Source organism: Palaemon carinicauda, chromosome 20 (assembly GCF_036898095.1).
Source record: "Palaemon carinicauda isolate YSFRI2023 chromosome 20, ASM3689809v2, whole genome shotgun sequence".
Taxonomy (NCBI): Eukaryota; Metazoa; Arthropoda; class Malacostraca; order Decapoda; family Palaemonidae; genus Palaemon; species Palaemon carinicauda.
The window spans coordinates 114444072-114462793 of NC_090744.1; the positions used below are offsets into that span (position 1 = coordinate 114444072).

General features: G+C 42.2%; 1 protein-coding gene across 3 annotated transcripts in view; it reads right to left on the minus strand.

Moving 5' to 3' along the window:
* Window positions 1–18722, minus strand: part of Der-1 (derlin-1) — a 93699-nt gene that overhangs the window by 19059 nt on the left and 55918 nt on the right. Inside the window, exon 6 of one of the 3 annotated variants that reach the window (XR_011039078.1) lies at window positions 13267–13744. The exons of 1 other annotated variant lie outside the window; for it this stretch is intronic. Coding sequence is in view for 1 of the 2 variants with exons in the window: in XM_068344185.1 (XP_068200286.1) it covers window positions 13597–13744 (148 nt within the window). In the remaining variant the exon portion in view is untranslated. Of the gene's footprint in view, window positions 1–12621; window positions 13745–18722 lie in introns of those variants that run through there. One more of the 3 variants, XM_068344185.1, reaches the window with a different exon arrangement.

Genomic DNA, 18722 nt, shown 5'->3' on the forward strand with positions numbered 1-18722 from the left:
AAAAGTGTGCCCTCAAGCAAAAGAACCCTACCCGAATACAGTGAAAAACCATGGTACAGAGGCTATGGCACTACCAAAGACTAGGGAACAATGGTTTTGTTTTGGAGTGTCCTTCTTCTAGAAGAGCTGCTTACCATAGCTAAAGAGTCTTTTCGGTTTACAGTCACTCCGACCCCTAGTTACACCGGCCCTCAGTCACTGCGGCCCCCAACCCTAGTCACTCCGGCCTACCACCCTAGTCACTCACGCCCACTAATCATACTATGTTATCTAGAAAGAATATATAATAACAGGCTCTCTTTTTTATCAAATAATTACACACAGCCTTACAACTTTGCAACTGGAAATAATGTCCTGACTACTGACCACAAGCCATTTCGAAGTCCATCACGATCTTTTCCACTTTACTGAATTATTGCTAAAATAGAATTCAATACCTTTTTGTAGTCTCTTTCTTTTCCCTGACATAAGGATGAAGGCTAAGGGGACTTGTTTTACATTTCCTTCGCTTCCCTTAACGAAGGCATGGACTCCAAATAGCTGTTGAAACGGGGCCCGTACTACACGAAATGTGGCATCTAAATACCATGCCCTTGCCTTCATCAACAAGGCAAGTTGGTCTGCAGTGGCAAATACTAAGTGTCTTGCATCATCTATAATATCTTTCTGAAGGAATTCATTCGGGATGTGATCAACTACCAATTCAAAATCCAATGAATTAGGTTCAACAGGTCTATCTTTCTGTCTTAAGAGGTTAACACTTCCAGTGATGCCATTGGTCACTCTCATCACACTTAAAAGCGTGCTGGCGTGGACGGACTTCCTCAGAACAGGCAACATACGGAAAGGAAGCCATGGTTAGAATGGATGGTATGCAGGGTTGTGCTTACAAGAAAAGTCATTTTGTGTTCGAAACAAGAAAAGTCGTTTTGTGTTTCGAAAACCTCGGTACCTCAACTCCGAGGAAGGAGACAGCGTTAACGACTATCATCTATTACGCAAACTCAAATAGCTAGTATGTTTTGTAGTAGTAAATTTCTACTACTACTACTACTACTACTAGTAGTAGTAGTAGTAGTAAATTTCTACCTCTACTATCATAATCGTTATCATCATTATTAATATTTATTATTACGGAGGAAATGAGAGAGAGAGAGAGAGAGAGAGAGAGAGAGAGAGAGAGAGAGAGAGAGAGAGAGAGAGAGAGAGAGAGAGAGAGAGAGAGAGAGAGAGAGAGACACACACACACACACACACTCAAACAACCCAACAATATATATTGCTAACTTTACACACGTGCGTGCCGCCAGGGAGGCCGGAGTGACTTGGGTCGAACACGGGGGAGGCCGGAGTGACCAGAGCCGGAAAAACTAGGGGCCGGAACAACGAGGGGCCGGAGTGACTTGCTACCGTCTTTTCTACCCTTACGAAAAGGAAAGTGGCCACTGAACAATCATAGTTTAGCAGTTAATCCCTAAGAGTGAAGAGGAATTGTTTGGTAATCTTAAGAGATTCTATCAGAATCCATGGAGGAACCTAATATTAAACTAGGTTCCGGAACATTATATACATCTTTTATGGAGGATGATATTCAATGTTCTCTTCTCTTAATCACAACATTGGCAAACCTAAGACAAAAGTAGACTGTTGCGCTCTTTGTACGTGAATTAAGATTTTTATCTAGCAATTTTTTTTCAATAGCATGTTTCTCTTATAAAAATGTCTCTAATAAATTAGAAAGTTCCAACCTATGACTACTCTCAGAAATCTATCCAATTAAATTCCTATAGACAAATGGTTATAAAAGTATAGGACCAGATAGTCTCACATTCTGCTGACACAATATCACTTTTTTTCAGTGTATTGAACATTTACAACTGGGAGCTTTTAATGAAATGCAATGAATGGGAAGGAAGTCCTACGGTACCTTGGTTCATGATCAGCACACAATATCAACAAATCACTATAAGATAAAAATTAAAAACTTTTACCTTGTATCAGTCTGTGACCAAAATTTCTCTGTATGTGTATTTATTGAGGACAAGTACTAAGGGGACTAGCACAATTAAGCTACCTACAAGTAACCCACGTAGTGTTCATGGATTTTTTGCATCAATTTGTTTCCTATTAATTCCCAAACTCCTGTTGCTCAGAGCTTAACTCCTTCACTTCCCCCGCAACACTAGTAGATGAATAATCTCTAGCTCACATCTCTCACAGGTCTTGAAATTTTTTTTATACCCAAGACCTTATTTGTTGTGCTGAGGTCACTATTGGTCATCATAGGAGAGATTTTGTGATGTGTTATCAAGTTAATAGCAGTGTGAAAATGGGGCCCCCTAAGATGATTAATCAAGATGGTCAAAAGGAAAAGATTATGATAGCAACTGACCTGCAACAACCATCCATTCATACTGCAACATCCAGGATTAGTAGGGTACAGCTACAATTCTGAACAATAAAGAGGATAAAGACATTGAAGCAATAGACGATGCAGAACCAGTACTAACATTGGCAATGCAACGGCAACATAATCTTGAAGCTGAAACATTTCTGCTTATCTGGAATAACGAGAAGTTAGAAGTTTATACAGTCGCCAAACACACCAAGAAAAAGCAATGGTTTTGAAGCTGAATAAGGTACAACACCAAGAAAATAGACGAGATTTAAACTATGATGTTAAGAATGTGGGAGCCCCTGCCAAACTTTACGAAAGATATGACTTCGGCAGGGTTAGTGCCAAAGCTATTTACTGACAATTTGATGTTACATATTGAAAGTTTGAAGAGAACGTTTCTTAAAATTACCGTAAATAAATGGGTCCCTGTATGGCCTAATATGTTGGAAGATTTTTTTTTCAGTATACCTATTTTCTTGCTACAATCAGGAATTCAATCATGAATTTTACATTTTTTCAACAATGTCAGCTTCATCTGACATAAAATTCATTTCATAGGATTTTATTTCACACTTTTTGGGGGATTCAAAAATGTCTCAAAATCATGATATTGAAAGTTGTTGTAAGCTTCTAATGATCATGTATAATAACTTTAAGTAGTGTACTGTACAGTAAAAATTTCAATTGTAAATACATTACAGCTCAAGTATTACCTCGGTATAGTGTACAAGTTTGATCTGTTCCAGGTGCAAGCTCGCCACCCAAAATGCTCATAAACCTAAAGTTTTACCTATAAGAAAAAAACAGGAATTCACTCGATACATTTACATATCCATAAATATACATACTGTATACAGAACAGTCATTTTAAAAGGTTTGTAATTTTATATAGAGAAAAATATAAATCCACATAAAAAAATTTTATTTTCATTAGTAAAATAAATTTTTGAATATACTTACCCGGTGATCATACAGCTGTCAGCTCTGCTGCCCGACAGAAAAACCTAAGGACAAAATACGCCAGCGATCGCTATACAGGTGGGGGTGTACATCAACTGCGCCATCTGTCGAGCAGGTATTCAAGTACTCCATGTCAACACAGAACCAATTTTATCCTCGGCCCACTGGGTCTCTATTGGGGAGGAAGGGAGGGTCCTTTAATCTATGATCACCGGGTAAGTATATTCAAAAATTTATTTTACTAATGAAAATAACATTTTTCAATATTAAACTTAGCCGGTGATCATATAGCTGATTCACACCCAGGGGGGTGGGTAGAGACCAGCATTACATGTGACATTATTATGAGCTAAGTATTTTGTATTTCATTTTAGCAGTTATTCAAAATAACAAACATAAAATAAATAAGTACCTGGTAAGGAAGTCGACTTGAACAATTACTCTGCCTTTTTAAGTACGTCTTCCTTACTGAGCCTCGCGATCCTCATAGGATGCTGAGCGACTCCTAGGAGCTGAAGTATGAAGGGTTGCAACCCATACTAAAGGACCTCATCAAAACCTCTAATCTAGGCGCTTCTCAAGAAATGACTTTGACCACCCGCCAAATCAAGTAGGATGCGAAAGGCTTCTTAGCCTTCCGGACAACCCAAAAACAATAATACTGTAAAACATTTCAAGAGAAAGATTAAAAAAGGTTATGGAATTAGGGAATTGTAGTGGTTGAGCCCTCACCACTACTGCACTCGTTGCTACGAATGGTCCCAGAGTGTAGCAGTTCTCGTAAAGAGACTGGACATTCTTAAGATAAAAAGACGCGAACACTGATTTGCTTTTCCAATAGGTTGCGTCGAATATACTTGCAGAGATCTATTTTGTTTAAAGGCCACGGAAGTTGCGACAGCTCTAACTTCGTGTGTCCTTACCTTCAGCAAAGCTTGGTCTTCCTCATTCAGATGGGAATGAGCTTCTCGTATTAACAGTCTGATAAAATAGGATAAAGCATTCTTTGACATAGGCAAAGATGGATTCTTAACTGAACACCATAAAGCTTCAGACGGGCCTCGTAAAGGTTTTTAAATAGAACTTAAGAGCTCTTGCAGGACATAAGACTCTTTCTAGTTCATTTCCAACCATACGATAAGTTTGGAATATCGAACGATATTGGTCAAGGCCGAGAAGGCAGCTCGTGTTTGGCTAGAAAACCAAGTTGTAGAACATGTAGCCGTTTCGGATGAGAATCCGATGTTCTTGCTGAAGGCATGAATCTCACTGACTCTTTTAGCTGTGGCTAAGCATATCAGGAAAAGAGTCTTAAAGGTGAGATCTTTCAGGGAGGCTGATTGTAGCGGTTCGAACCTGTCTGACATAAGGAATCTTAGTACCACGTCTAAATTCCAACCAGGTGTAACCAAACGACGCTCCTTCGTGGTCTCAAAAGACTTAAGGAGGTCCTGTAGATCTTTATTGTTGGAAAGATCTAAGCCTCTGTGACGGAAGACTGATGCCAACATGCTTCTGTAACCCTTGATAGTGGGAGCTGAAAGAGATCGTTCTTTCCTCAGATAAAAGAGAAAGTCAGCTATTTGAGTTACAGAGGTACTGGTCGAGGATACGGATACTGACTTGCACCAGTTTCGGAAGATTTCCCACTTCGATTGGTAGATTCTAAGGGTGGATGTTCTCTTTGCTCTAGCAAACGCTCTGGTTGCCTCCTTCGAAAAGCCTCTAGCTCTCGAGAGTCTTTCGATAGTCTGAAGGCAGTCAGACGAAGAGCGTGGAGGCCTTGGTGTACCTTCTTTACGCGTGGCTGACGTAGAAGGTCCACCCTTAGGGGAAGTGTTCTGGGAACGTCTACTAGCCATCGAAGTACCTCGGTGAGTCATTCTCTCGCGGGCCAGAGGGAAGCAACTAGCGTCAACCTTGTCCCTTCGCGAGAGGCGAACTTCTGCAGTACCTTGTTGACAATCTTGAACGGAGGGAATGCATATAGATCTAGATGTGACCAATCTAGTAGAAAGGCATCTATATGAACTACTGCTGGGTCCGGGATAGGTGAGCAAACTATTGGGAGCCTCTTGGTCATCGAGGTTGCGAAGAGATCTATGGTTGGCTGGCCCCAGGTGGCCCAAAGTCTCTTGCATACATCCTTGTGGAGGGTCCATTCTGTTGGAATTATTTGTCCCTTCCGACTGAGACAATCTGCCATGACATTCAAGTTGCCTTGGATGAACCTCGTTACTAGTGAAATGTCTAGACCTTTTGACCAGGTGAGGAGGTCCCTTGCGATCTCGTACCATGTCAGAGAGTAGGTCCCTCCTTGCTTGGAGATGTACGCCAAAGCCGTGGTGTTGTCCGAGTTCACCTCCACCACTTTGCCTTGAAGGAGAGACCTGAAGCTTTTCCAGGTCAGACGTACTGCCAGTAGCTTCTTGCAGTTGAAATGCATTGTCCTTTGACTCGAGTTCCATAATCCCGAGCATTCCCTACCGTCTAATGTCGCACCCCAGCCTACGTCCGATGCGTCCGAGAAGAGAACGTGGTTGGGAGTCTGAACAGTCAGGGGAAGACCCTCTCTAAGGTTGATATAGTCCTTTCACCAAGTCAGACCAGACTTTATCTTTCCGGAAACCGGGATCGAGACCGCTTCTAGCGTCTTGTCCTTTTTCCAGTGAAAAGCTAGATGGTATAGAAGAGGACGGAGGTGTAGTCTTCCTAGTGACACAAATTGATCCACGGATGACAGTGTCCTTACCAGACTCATCCACAGCCTGACTGGGCAGCGTTCCTTCTTCAGCATCTTCTGGATGGATAGCAGGGCTGGGGGTTGATCGTCTTGTTCAGCAACGTCCTCATCAGAGGGTTCCTCATCCGAAACTGATGAGGAAACGGCAACGGAGTGGGCAACGTCTGACTCGCTGAATCCGGTCGCACTGGTGGATGCGTGACGGAGCCGGACGCAAGCAATATCATGGTACTGCTGCACAGTCTGTGAACTGTCAATAACCATGGGTGCGTGAGGAAGTACAGCGTCAACCCGAAACTGTCTAGACTGTCTGGGTTGTGCAGTTAACACCCTACCGGGTTGCTGAAGTTGACGCACTACGTCACAACAAGTCACCTCTGCTGGTTGTTGAACGTCTTCCTAGTGAAACACTGAACGTCAACAACCACCTCCGAGCGTCGCTTAAAGTCAACGTGCGACTGGCAACCCACACTGGGTCGCATCGGTGGAGGAACCACCTCAACTGGCAGACGCGAGTAGGATACCTCAGCGTCAACAGGGCGTACAACCAACCGGTTGGAAGGTTGTTGGCCAGAAGGATCTTCTCCGTATTTAAGTCCTCTATCAAGGACACAAGCTTGGACTGCATGTCTTGCAGCAAAGCCCATTTAGGGTCTATGGGAGCAGGTGTGGCAACAGACGGGGTTAGCGACTGAGGCGGAACCATTTACCATCCCTGGAAGCCTTGTTATGTGTGACATAATAGTACAGCAAAACTTCAAAGGCTAGACAAAAGTTGAGAAGTTGACCTGTAAACAACTTGGAGCGTCTCCTGGCTAGGCGCCAGGGCGAGTCTACCAGAATTGAGAAGTCTACCTGGGCAGAGGCATGAACTCCCAAGCCGAGAACTTCTCTCGTGTCCTATCAGACTCTCGCTCTATAAGCCAGTTTAAAAGAAGGGAAATCAAAGGCTGTATCCCTAAAACTCCTCCTGGTGCAAAAACCAGTCGCCTAGCCAACGTAACGCTCTCTAGGAGAGCGAGAGAGCACTAGCTTAACAACAACGGCTTCGAAGTAGCTAGGCCTAGTGTAAGTTCTGACGTAAGGCGAACGAGGAGCAGCAGTTACAAGATCCGGACGAAGATCCTTAAAAAATCATCATGATTTAATTAAAGTCCATAGGAGGCTAAGCAGCTTAAGGCTCCTCTCCAAATGACAGAGTCCTCAAAGGAATATCAGTAGGAGGGAGAACAGCACTTTCTCATCTACAGGAACCTTGTCCGAGAAAAGCTAGGTTATCTCAGTGAGGGTCTCACTGGTGCATTAGCAGCAGACCAGAAGGCAACGTTATGTAACTGCTTGACAGTCTGTGAACTGTCAAAAACTGAACTGTCAACCACAACAGGTGCGTGAGGACATACAGCACTGGTGCATTAGTAGCAGACCAGAAGGCAACGTCATGTAACTGCTTGACAGTCTGTGAGCTGGCAACAACCATAGCTGTGTGGGGAAGCCTCTACTCCTGACTGACTAGTCTGCTGCGGGCGAGTAGCGGTAACCACAGTGGGTTGCGGAGGTTGAAGCACAGCGTCAAAACAAAGCAACTTAACTCCACCCTCCTGTTGTTGTGGTAACTCGCGAACGTCAACGGAGGGTAGCGTGCGTCTGTGAACGTCAACGTGCGGCTGGCAGGGTACACTGCGCATGGGTGGAACTCTCACAGGCGGAGTGCGGGAGCAGGTAGCGTCAGCGTCTACTGTACGCACAACCGTGGTTGGTTGTAGGCTAACGGGTGCAGCGTCAACCTTCTCCGCACGATACTCCTGCATAAAAGATGCTAACTGTGTCTGCATAGACTGTAGCAAAGACCACTTAGGGTCTACAGCAGCAGGTGCGGCAACAGACGGTGTTACTGCCTGTTGCGGTACCGCTTTGCCTCTCTTAGGAGGTGTGCAGTCATCGGAAGACTGCAGCGAGTCCGAACTGACCCAGTGGCTACACCTGGGCCGTTGGACTTGCGCGGAAGGGACCGACTTGCGCTTAATAAGCTGCGAGACCTTGGTCCAAGGTTTCTTACGAGAAACCTCTTCCGCAGACGAGAAGTAAATGGGCTCTCTCGTCTTTGTGTGGGTGGGGCGATCTTGGGTAGATACGCCCGAAACCACGGAGGGAAAACGTCTGTTCGTTGATCAAGGCCTGACGAACCCATAAGTCGTTCGACATTACTTCTCCCCTGGGCTTGGGAGCTTGCAAGAGGTCCCGGACTAGGTGAACGACAGGCACGAACAGACGAACCCTCAGACGCAACACTGTAACACTTTGCGCATATCACTTTATCACTTCGATTTTCTGTTTTGCACTTATTTCACTGAAATCGAAACTTTTACTGATTTCTACCTGAAACACGCAATCCTACCCTTCATTAAAAGGTAGTAATTGCGAAAACAGTCGTATAATGCAACAGAAAACATATCTAAAGATAAAGAATTCAGTGGCTGGGAAAGAGACTAAACACTAGTTCAAATAAACTACGTTTACAATCTCTCACCGCACATAGCCTGGGGACAAGAATAAAACCCTAGAAACGTTTTACCTTCTTCCCCGTACAGCGACTAGGGAGGAGAGTAACACGAGAACAACGTTACCCGCTTGAACAGAACGTTTTTTCTCCTCTCTCTCCCTCCGTCTCTATCTCTCTCTCTCTTTCTCTCTTGATTTCGCACCTGAGAGAAGAGCCCAATTATATATCGTCAAAACATGTTATTTGGCTAAAGGAAAAAACTGAAAGGTTTTCCAAATAAAAAGTTCCTTTAATTTAGAATTTAAACCATTTAAGCTAAGAAAGAATGAACGAAACGTCAGAATCGGTTTACTCTTACTGCAAAGTGAAACCGTGATACACTCTCTCTCTATCGTAACGATAGAGCGCATGTTGAACGTCCTGAACGTCAACAACTGCGTAGTCTAAAAAACTAAACGTTAGTTCATCTTTGAAAACAGTACGAGACTATCAAAGAAATTCTTTCATAAAACATTAAATTTAAAAAGTTTAAAATTCTTTAAAGGCTAAATACGATATAACGGGCTCAACGTTGATTAACTTCGGTTCCAAGTTAGGACCGCCTACTATCAGGAAAGGTCGCATATAAACAAAACATAAAAATTTATTTTTAATGTTTATAATAAATGGAAAGTTAATCGAAGAGGCCTAATAAGGGCGGAGAGATATAAAATATATAGATCTATAACGTGTTAAGCAAAATTACTAAAAACCTAAACACACTTCCGTCTAAGGGAAGGGTCGGCCATTTAAAAGTGAAAGAGAGTCCATACTCTCTTTGTCACCATAATTAAATCTATCCAAAACGAGTTCAAGTTTTGAGATGAAGATAAAACCCCTGCATAGCGAAAGCTCAAAACTGGAATAGTGTACTTCACCAAATAGTTGTGAAAACAAATCCAGTTAGTAACAGCGTATTTAGTAGGTCTTGCCAGTGGCACGACAAGAGAGAAAATTGGTTCTGTGTTGACATGGAGTACTTGAGTACCTGCTCGACAGATGGCGCAGTTGATGTACACCCCCACCTGTATAGCGATCGCTGGCGTATTTTGTCCTTAGGTTTTTCTGTCGGGCAGCAGAGCTGACAGCTATATGATCACCGGCTAAGTTTAATATTGAAAAAAATCAATACAAATTAATCATTCACAATAAAGTAATAGAAGTATTGATAAATGAACTGACTTTACCTTTGAGGAGGATTCTGGCTGATGTATGGGAGACAATGAAGAGGAGGAGGGAATTACTGCTTGTAGGGAGAATCTCCCTCCTTGAGAACTTCTGATCAGGTATCCGTTCTCTCTCTTGAACAACGTAAACTGTCACTAACTGAATCACTTACTTTACCATTTATGAACACATACAGTATGCAATTTTGACAACCTACCTAGAGATGACTGCTTTCACCTTTTCTTTAAAATGGCATGAAAATTGGGTAAAAATTACATGAACTTGTAGTTAACACTGCGCAGTGTGGCATATGGGCACCACTTGACTGATTCTGTGCTAGTATCGTTCATACTTGTTCACAAAAAGAGAAATTTTTGCTTGCAGACCGACAGTTATTATTATTATTATTATTATTACTTACTAAGCTACAACCCTAGTTGGAAAAGCAGTATGCTATAAGCCCTGGGGCTCCAACAGGGAAAATAGCTCAGTGAGGAAAGGAAAAAAGGAAAATAAAATATTCTAAGAAGAGTAACAACAATAAATATCTCCTATATAAACTATGAAAACTTTAACAAAACAAAAGGAAGAGAAATAAGATAGGAGAGTGTGCTCGAGTGTACCCTCAAGCAAGAGAACTCTAACCCGAGACAGTGAAAGGCCATGGTACAGAGGCTATGGCACTACCCAAGACTAGAGAACAGTGGTTTGATTTTGGAGTGTCCTTCTCCTAGAAGAGCTGCTTACCATAGCTAAAGAGTCTCTTCTACCCTTACCAAGAGGAAAGTGGCACTGAACAATTACAGTGCGACAACCCCTTGGGTGATGAAGAATTGTTTGGTAATCTGTGTTGTCAGGTGTATGAGGATAGAGGAGAATGTGTAAAGAATATGCCAGACTATTCAGTGTGTATGTAGGCAAAGGGAAAATGAACCGTAACCAGAGAGGAGGATCCAATGTAGTACTGTCTGGCCAGTCAAAAGACCCCATAACTCTCATATACTTGACTGAAATTTCATGCTTGCATACTGAAATGATTGTACAGTATTCTAAGTTAGTACTTGTCAACCAAGGTGTTATTGCATTAACAAATGCAAGAGGTTTCAGGCCTCTTGTGATTGCGTAAATCTTTATAGTTTAGGTTAAGTTTTGAAATTTTCACCTTCACAATTTACATGGATTATAGTGTTTTACAACAGATATTTTCTACCTTTTGAAAACCAGTAATTATGGTTCAATTATGTAAACTCGTTTTTATCTTTTACAGTACAGTAGATGGGATTTAAAGTTTATTAAAATCATTCTTTGAATTTGGCCTATATGGCCTTGTTCTGGGGCCAGGGAAGGCATCCAGTGCCAAATAATGCAGGAGGCTAAAATGTGAAAGCAGTTAAGGGGCGGAGGGAACTCTGCAAAGACCATTTATCATGCCTCGGATGTACCGCAGTCAGAATCCACATAGGGTAATTCGTCTTATAAACTAGAAGGGCACTCAGTAGAGCACACACCTCCGCTGCGGCAGCTTATTTCTCAACCTTGACCTTGACCTTTACATGTATTAATTGGTTTGGTTTTTCATACACTCAAATATGAACCAAGTTTGAAGTCTCTGTGATAACGATGTCCAAACTTATGGCTGATTACGTGAATTGGACATTTTACTTGACTGTGACCTTGACCTTTCAAAATTTAATCATTTCCCGCTTTTTACATAACAGTTAATCCCTGCAAGTTTCATTACTCTACGATTAAAATTGTGGCCAGGAGGCTGTTACAAACAAACAACGGGGTTAAAACATAACTTCCTTCCAACTTAGCTGGCAGAGGTAATAAGGCTCCTTGTACCTAACAGTGATTGTCCCATTATGCAGATTTTATTCTACAATTGCTAGAAATGTGTTCTCTCCCATTTGTCAGGCATCATCCAGGAGTGTTACCTTAAATAAAATTATTCAAAGTAATTTTTGGGTTAAATATTTTTAGAGAATTTATGTCACACTAAGACCAAAAACAGAAAGGTTCAAACTTAACCTTTGGATATCAAAAGAAGTGGTTCAATTTGCCTTAACAACTCCGAAAAGCCTTCAACCTCTTGATGCAAGGATTTCCATTAGGTGGCCAACATTAAAATTTTCAATTACAGGAGGCAATATCCTCACAAAGTAATAGCAAAACAGTTTCAGGTCACAATATCCCAGAAAATCATTTTAGTTGGGAAACAAACATGTTTGTAAAATCCAACCAACAAACAAGCTATTGATTATCAACAACTTAATTGAAGCAACTGTACTGTATACTTCAAAACATAAACCACGCACTTCATTTCAGTCCTTTAAGAAGTCAATTATCATAGAAAAGCTTTTACCTATGATTTTCTCCCTTATGAAAAGAGCTCTCTCCATTCTTTTCTGTCCAATACCAAATCCTGAGCTTCTATCAATTCTACTTCCTTATATCATGAATTTCTGGGAACTTTTTGTCTTCCTCCAGCTCCTATGTTACTTCCTTATGTACAGTTTTCTGGAGAAACTCTTCCTTAACCTTCTAATAACTATTTACACATCTGGTGAATGGAACAAAACATGTGAAAAACACTTTATTCACATGGGATATGCAATTGTACATATGCTGTTATAAAAGTACCCATATCACATGAGAAAAATTCATGACTGGGGACAAAGTCACAAAAAAAATGACCTTGATATATTTGTAAGTCCTTTTTCATTAAATAATTTTGCAACATACAATGCATACTGTATAAACTGTACAGTTTTATGGCTGCCATACAACCTTTCAGTAGTCTGCTTTGTTCAAAAAAAAAAACATGTACATTGTAAGAAAAATATATTCATGCCATAAAACTAAGGATAGACTGAAGCTTAGTGAAAGGAGCTTAAAGACAGCTTAACAAGATGCTTGGACAACAATACGTGTTCAAACTTCCCGACCCAGAGCAAGGACAACTTGTATCTCCCATTCTATAGAATTAGACTTCAGATATAGTTAGCACACCAATAACCTTTACACGGTTAATATTGCGATCGACAATTAGTGTTACACGTCTAATACACAAATGTACAATCGTACACAAGTTCTAACTGTGATAAATTTCATACATGATAACGTGGTGTATAGATGAACTGGCTCAACCAGAAGTTCTATTTTCCAGGTACAGAAATAAGTTGATAATATTATTGGCAACATAACAACAGCTAGTAACTATTATTAACAATACTTGAAAATTCTGTCAATCACATAAAAATTTCAATGGCAATGGATGAAATAACACAAGAAATTTTTTTTTAAAATATTTGCATAATCTCTTTAAGTTGAGCAGAGAAAATAAAATAATGATAAAGTATATACGATAATATCTAGTTACTTTTTTGGACTCGAGGCGAAAAGAAAATAATCCACTTGAAAAAATTAACAACAGAGATTTATTAGTAATGACAGAACCTTCAAAGGAACCTTCCCTCTTTAGAAAAGAAAATCCTCAAAACAGATCCATTTGTAAAATGCATCCTTCAAACAATGATTAAATACCAAGTGTTGGTGAAAAACTACTGAAAAGCAAAAAAAAAAAACATAACAAAAACCTAAATCTCATTACATCACAATGTGCGCATAGAGGCCAAAGTAACCTGCTGCTTGTCCAAAGAGAGGTAATCAAAACGAGACAGACTTGAAGCATGGAAAAATGGGCAAGACAATAGGAAAGAGAAAGATTGAATTATAAAAATTATCTTGCAAAGTGGCAAATGGCAAGGTTATAAAATGGAGTTCCCTCTAGTTGAGAGTATGGCCTTGACCTCGGAATAGTCCGCCACCGCCGCCCCCACCCCCACCGCCAGCTCCACCACCGACACCTCCGCGGGGAGTGGGAGCACTACCAAATCCTGCGGTGCCACCACGCTGGTTTGGGAAATAATGGTACCTGAAATAAATAGAAAGCCATTTTAATATATTTTATATTAATTTGACCATATGGTGGTTTTCTAAATAATGAGCCAGTTATACACAGTGGCCTAGAATGCAGAAAGTCCAGATATGCAAATAAAAAAAATCATAACATCCCTGGGATTTCATAACAACCTGCTATGTACAATCAATCAAGCCTAACATTTAAAATGTATTATAATGTAATGAATATTTTTCACCCATCCTGTCAAAATATCACTACTCTCTCAACATAGATCATCAGGAGCTAGGACAGTTCGCCGTAAACAAATTTCCCTTAGGAAAATTGATTGTAAGACATTTTGCCGTAAGAAAACTTGCCGTACGGATATTTTGCCGCAAGGACATTTCGCCGTAAAATGTATGTTTTAGTTTTTAGCTTATTTCTTTTAGAGATCAATGTAACTATATTCATATAGTTATCTTCAAGTATATTTATCACTTTTCATTGATTTTCATGTACACATTTAATTATAATTATATATAAGAAAAGGATAAAAAATGAAGACACTATTTAAAAAGTTTTATAAAAAAAAATAAGTCAAAGCTAAAAATCAAATAAGTTCATGGCAATTGCTCGTAAATAATGTTATTTTGCATTTTGATCATAACCTCTGACAATACTTAGTATGTGCTTATAAACATTTTTGTATTGTTTCTTGACTGCTGTTTCACCTCTTTCTGCATCGATTATCTTCTTTTTAGAAAGATATTCTTCATTTTTCAATACATTGAAAATAAAAACTCAATACATTGATGAGTTTCCATAAATTTGGATGTGTATTGGTCACAGATGCTTGAAGCGCATTATGGAACCCTTCTACTCCATTGTTGGTATTAGCCAGCTGATCTAGGGTTCTTTGATAAACATTCCAAAGTTCGATAGGAAAAGTTGGAGAAACTCTACGACGACGAGGTCCCCTCACTCTCTCTCCCCCTATGTAATTAGTTTCAAAATATGCAACTAGTTCTTGTGGTAAGTCATCGTCATCAACCAACTCTATAAATGCATCAATGATGTCTGAAGGCGGTATGAATGCAAGTGCCATAAGGCACTTTACTTTTGTATTAAAAGCAAAATCACTTTGATATCGAACCTTAAGCCCAATATCTGTCACTTTTCTGTAAACATTCTTACAGAAATGAAAATAACAGCCTGTTACATTTGCAGAAGGGAAAATGCTTGGGTTCGCTAGATGGGTATGCTCACTTACAGTTTTACAGATTGAAATCTCTTTAATATTCCTTCTTATATGTACTCTTCCTTTGCATTTTTTTTTTTTAACACACTTCCAATAAACCTAACCTCCACATTCTCTTTCTTGCCTGTAAATGAAGTTGGAATCATCTACAAGCTTATCACAACATCTGGTGCTTTTGATAGTGTACGGCATCGTAGGGGTTTAAGTTTCAAATGATAAAAGTAGATAATATCAAAAATTTTAAGTAATTTTTATTTTTCCTAACATACTTACCGAGAACTACTTTCTTAGGAGTTACCTGTAATCTCCTCTCTACCGACCAGAGTTTTGTGTAGGATACCCTAAAACCCGTTTTCTATGGAGGGCTATCTCGGGCGTAAGAGAACGTGCCCCGAGGGTAGCTTTTGCGCTAGGTCGAGGTCCGCCTGGGTCGTGATCGTCAGTAAGTTCTTCGGATGTTGTACAATACTCGCAAGGGCAGAGAGGCACTCGGGGAAGGAAGGGAGGGCCATTACCCGAAAGTAGTTCTCGGTAAGTATGTTAGGAAAAATAAAAATTACTTAAAATTTTTGATTTGTTCCAACACGAATACTTACCTCGAACTACTTTCTTAGGAGACTTACACTTTAGGAGGCGGGAGTGCCTTTCTGAATTTCAGACCCAGTAAGCGGAAGCCAAGAGGCCTAGGTATAAACGAAACATACTAGGAAAACGGACGATAGGGTAACTACACAAAGAGCTCACGTTAGTGTCTAAGTACTCACCCTTTGAAAAACTTCTTCTGATGTTGAATCCAGTAACATAGTTGAGGAGAAACGTGTTATCCAATGGTTACAAGAGGGTTATCTCCGATAAGGATAGGGAAAAACGGGGAATAGGGTGAAAGGGAAACGAACCTGTGTCTCCCGGTTTGCTATCCACGATTGAGCCTGGGGCTTTTACCGTTAAACCACTTGGAGAGCGGAGATGACTGTTCCAATGGAGAACCCGTCTAAGGACTTCCTCGAGTAGTCCTTGAGGTAATGGGCAGTAAAGGTTGACTGGTTAGACCAGGTACCCACTCGAAGGATCTGACCCACTGCCATGTTTTTCTCAAAGGCTAAGGACGTACTCAGACCCCTGATGTCATGGGGTTTGGGGACACCTGGCAAGGCCAGAGCTTCTTCCCTGTAGGCCCTGGCAATAACTTGTCTCAACCAGAAGGAAATGGTGTTCTTGGATACCTGTTTCTTAGTAACACCCGTGGAGACGAAAAGGCTCTTGATGCCTGGCCGGAGATGAGCCGTCCTTTCAAGGTATTTTCTAATGGCACGGACAGAGCATAATTTCAACTCCTCAGCCTTCCCCGTCCTAGGGATGGCTGGCAGAGAGAAACCTTCGAATTTAGGATCCCAGACAGCTGGATTCTGGGTCTTTGCCACAAAAGAGGGAACGAACTTGAAAGATATTTCCTTCCACCCCCTCGAATGAGAGACGTCATAAGACAGCCCATGGATCTCCCCTACTCTTTTAGCGGAAGCCAAGGCTAGCAAAAATACTGTCTTGAGAGTGAGATCCCTGTCTACGATATCTTTCATTGGTTCAAAGGGGGGGCCACTTAACATCTTCAGGACCCTAGCTAAGTCCCACTGAGGTACCCTAACTGCTTGTGGGGGGCAGGACTGCTCGAAGCTCCTGACAAGCATCGAGATGTGCCTAGAGGAACCCAGGTCGATGCCCTTCAGGAGGAAGACTTGACCCAAGGCGGCTCGTACTCCTTTTATGGCTGGGATTGACATTCCTATTTTGTCCCTGAGATATACCAAAAAATCCGCTATGTCTGGGACCGAGGCTTTGAGGGGTTTAATGTGCCTCGAAGCGCACCACTTCGTGAAGGAGGCCCACTTAGCTTGGTAGACCGCTGCCGATGACCTTCTCAGGTATAGTGACATCCTCTTAGCAGTAGCTGATGAATACCCCTCCTTCTTCAGGAGTCTCTCGATAGTCTCCAGGCGTGAAGACGTAGAGACTGTGGGTTGTCGTGAAATCTGAGAAAATGTGGTTGTCGTAGAAGGTCTGCCCTGTCGGGGAGTGGCCACGGAGGTTGACTCGCCAGGTCTTTTAGGTCTGCGAACCACTCTCTCTCCGGCCACCAGGGCGCTACCAAAATCATCCTTAAGTTCTGGGCAGTCCTTACTCTGTTGAGTACTTGCCTTATCAACGTGAAGGGGGGAAAAGCGTACACGTCTAGGTTGTCCCACCTGTGCTGAAAGGCATCCTCCAAGGCTGCCTTCGGGTCTGGGACAGGAGAACAATACACGGGAAGTTGCGCGTTCAGTTTGGTTGCAAAGAGGTCCAACACCGGGGAACCCCAACGTTGGATGATGAGCTTGGCTACTTCTGGAAGGAGGGATCATTCTGTCCCTACTATTTGACCCATCCTGCTGAGACCGTCGGCCAGCACGTTCTTTTTCCCCGGGATGAACCCTGCTAATAACACAACCTGGTTCGTTTCTGCCCAATCTAGAATCTCTAGGGCGAGATCGCACAATTCCCTTGACTTCAGCCCTCCTTGTTTCTTTATGTACGCTACCACTGTGGCGTTGTCGCACATCAACGCCACAGTGTTTCCCCTTAGTAGATCTACGAAGTGTAGGCAAGCTTTCTGGACTGCCTTCAACTCTAGGACATTGATGTGTAGGCTCTTTTCCCCGTCCATCCAGGTTCCTCTCGCTGTCTCGTCGAGGAGATGGGCTCCCCATCCCTGGTTGGAGGCGTCTGTGAACAGAAGTAACTCGGGAGGGTCGTTCGCGAAGGGCATCCCCTTGAGCGAGTTCGATCGGCGATGCCACCATTCCAGGGAGGGCATTGTGTTTGGTAGGACTGGGATTAGTTCTTGTTGCGAGTCCAGTTGGCACCAGAGGTTCTTCAGGTTCCACTGGATGGCTCTGAGCCTGATTCTCCCCTGGGGAACCAGTTTCTCCAACGACACCAGATGCCCTATTAGTCTTTGCCAGTCCTTCGCTCTCCTGGGTTGCCCCGACAGGAACGGACGAAGGATATCCCTCAGATTGCTTATTCTGTCTTCCGAAGGAAAAGCTTTTCCCAGAAGGGTATCTAGTGTCATCCCCAAATATGTCATTCTGGTGGAGGGGGATAGGTTCGATTTTTCCGGGTTGATCACGATACCCAGATCCTTGCAAAACTGGAGAAGTTTCATCCCTTGCTCTTTCAAGACGTCCTTCGAGGAGGAAAGAAGCAACCAGTCGTCCAGGTACCGGATGAGGCGAATGCCTCATTCGTGAGCCCACACTGAGACTGTCATGAAGACTCTCGTGAATACCTGGGGCGCTGTTGACAATCCGAAGCAAAGGGTCTTGAATTGCAGGATCTGGGTACCCCATTTCACCGGGAGAAACTTTCGACTCGAGGGGTGGACCGGAATTTGGAAGTAAGCGTCCTTGAGGTCTATGGTCATCATGTAATCTTTCTCCCTCAAGGACAGCATGACTGACTTCGGGGTGTCCATTTTAAGCCTGTCTTCCTTATGAATTTGTTGAGGGCCGACAGATCTATAACCGGCCTCCACCCCCCTGTCGCTTTTTCCACCAGGAACAGACGACTGTAGAAACCTGGACCTGGGTGTAGGATCTCCTCCATGGCGCCCTTCTCCAACATGGATGTCGAGAGAAGGTTCTACTTTGCAGGCTCCTGGCCGCCGTCTTTCTGGTACATAGACCTTGCTCTGCGTTTTGAGCCCCTGGAGTAACTTAG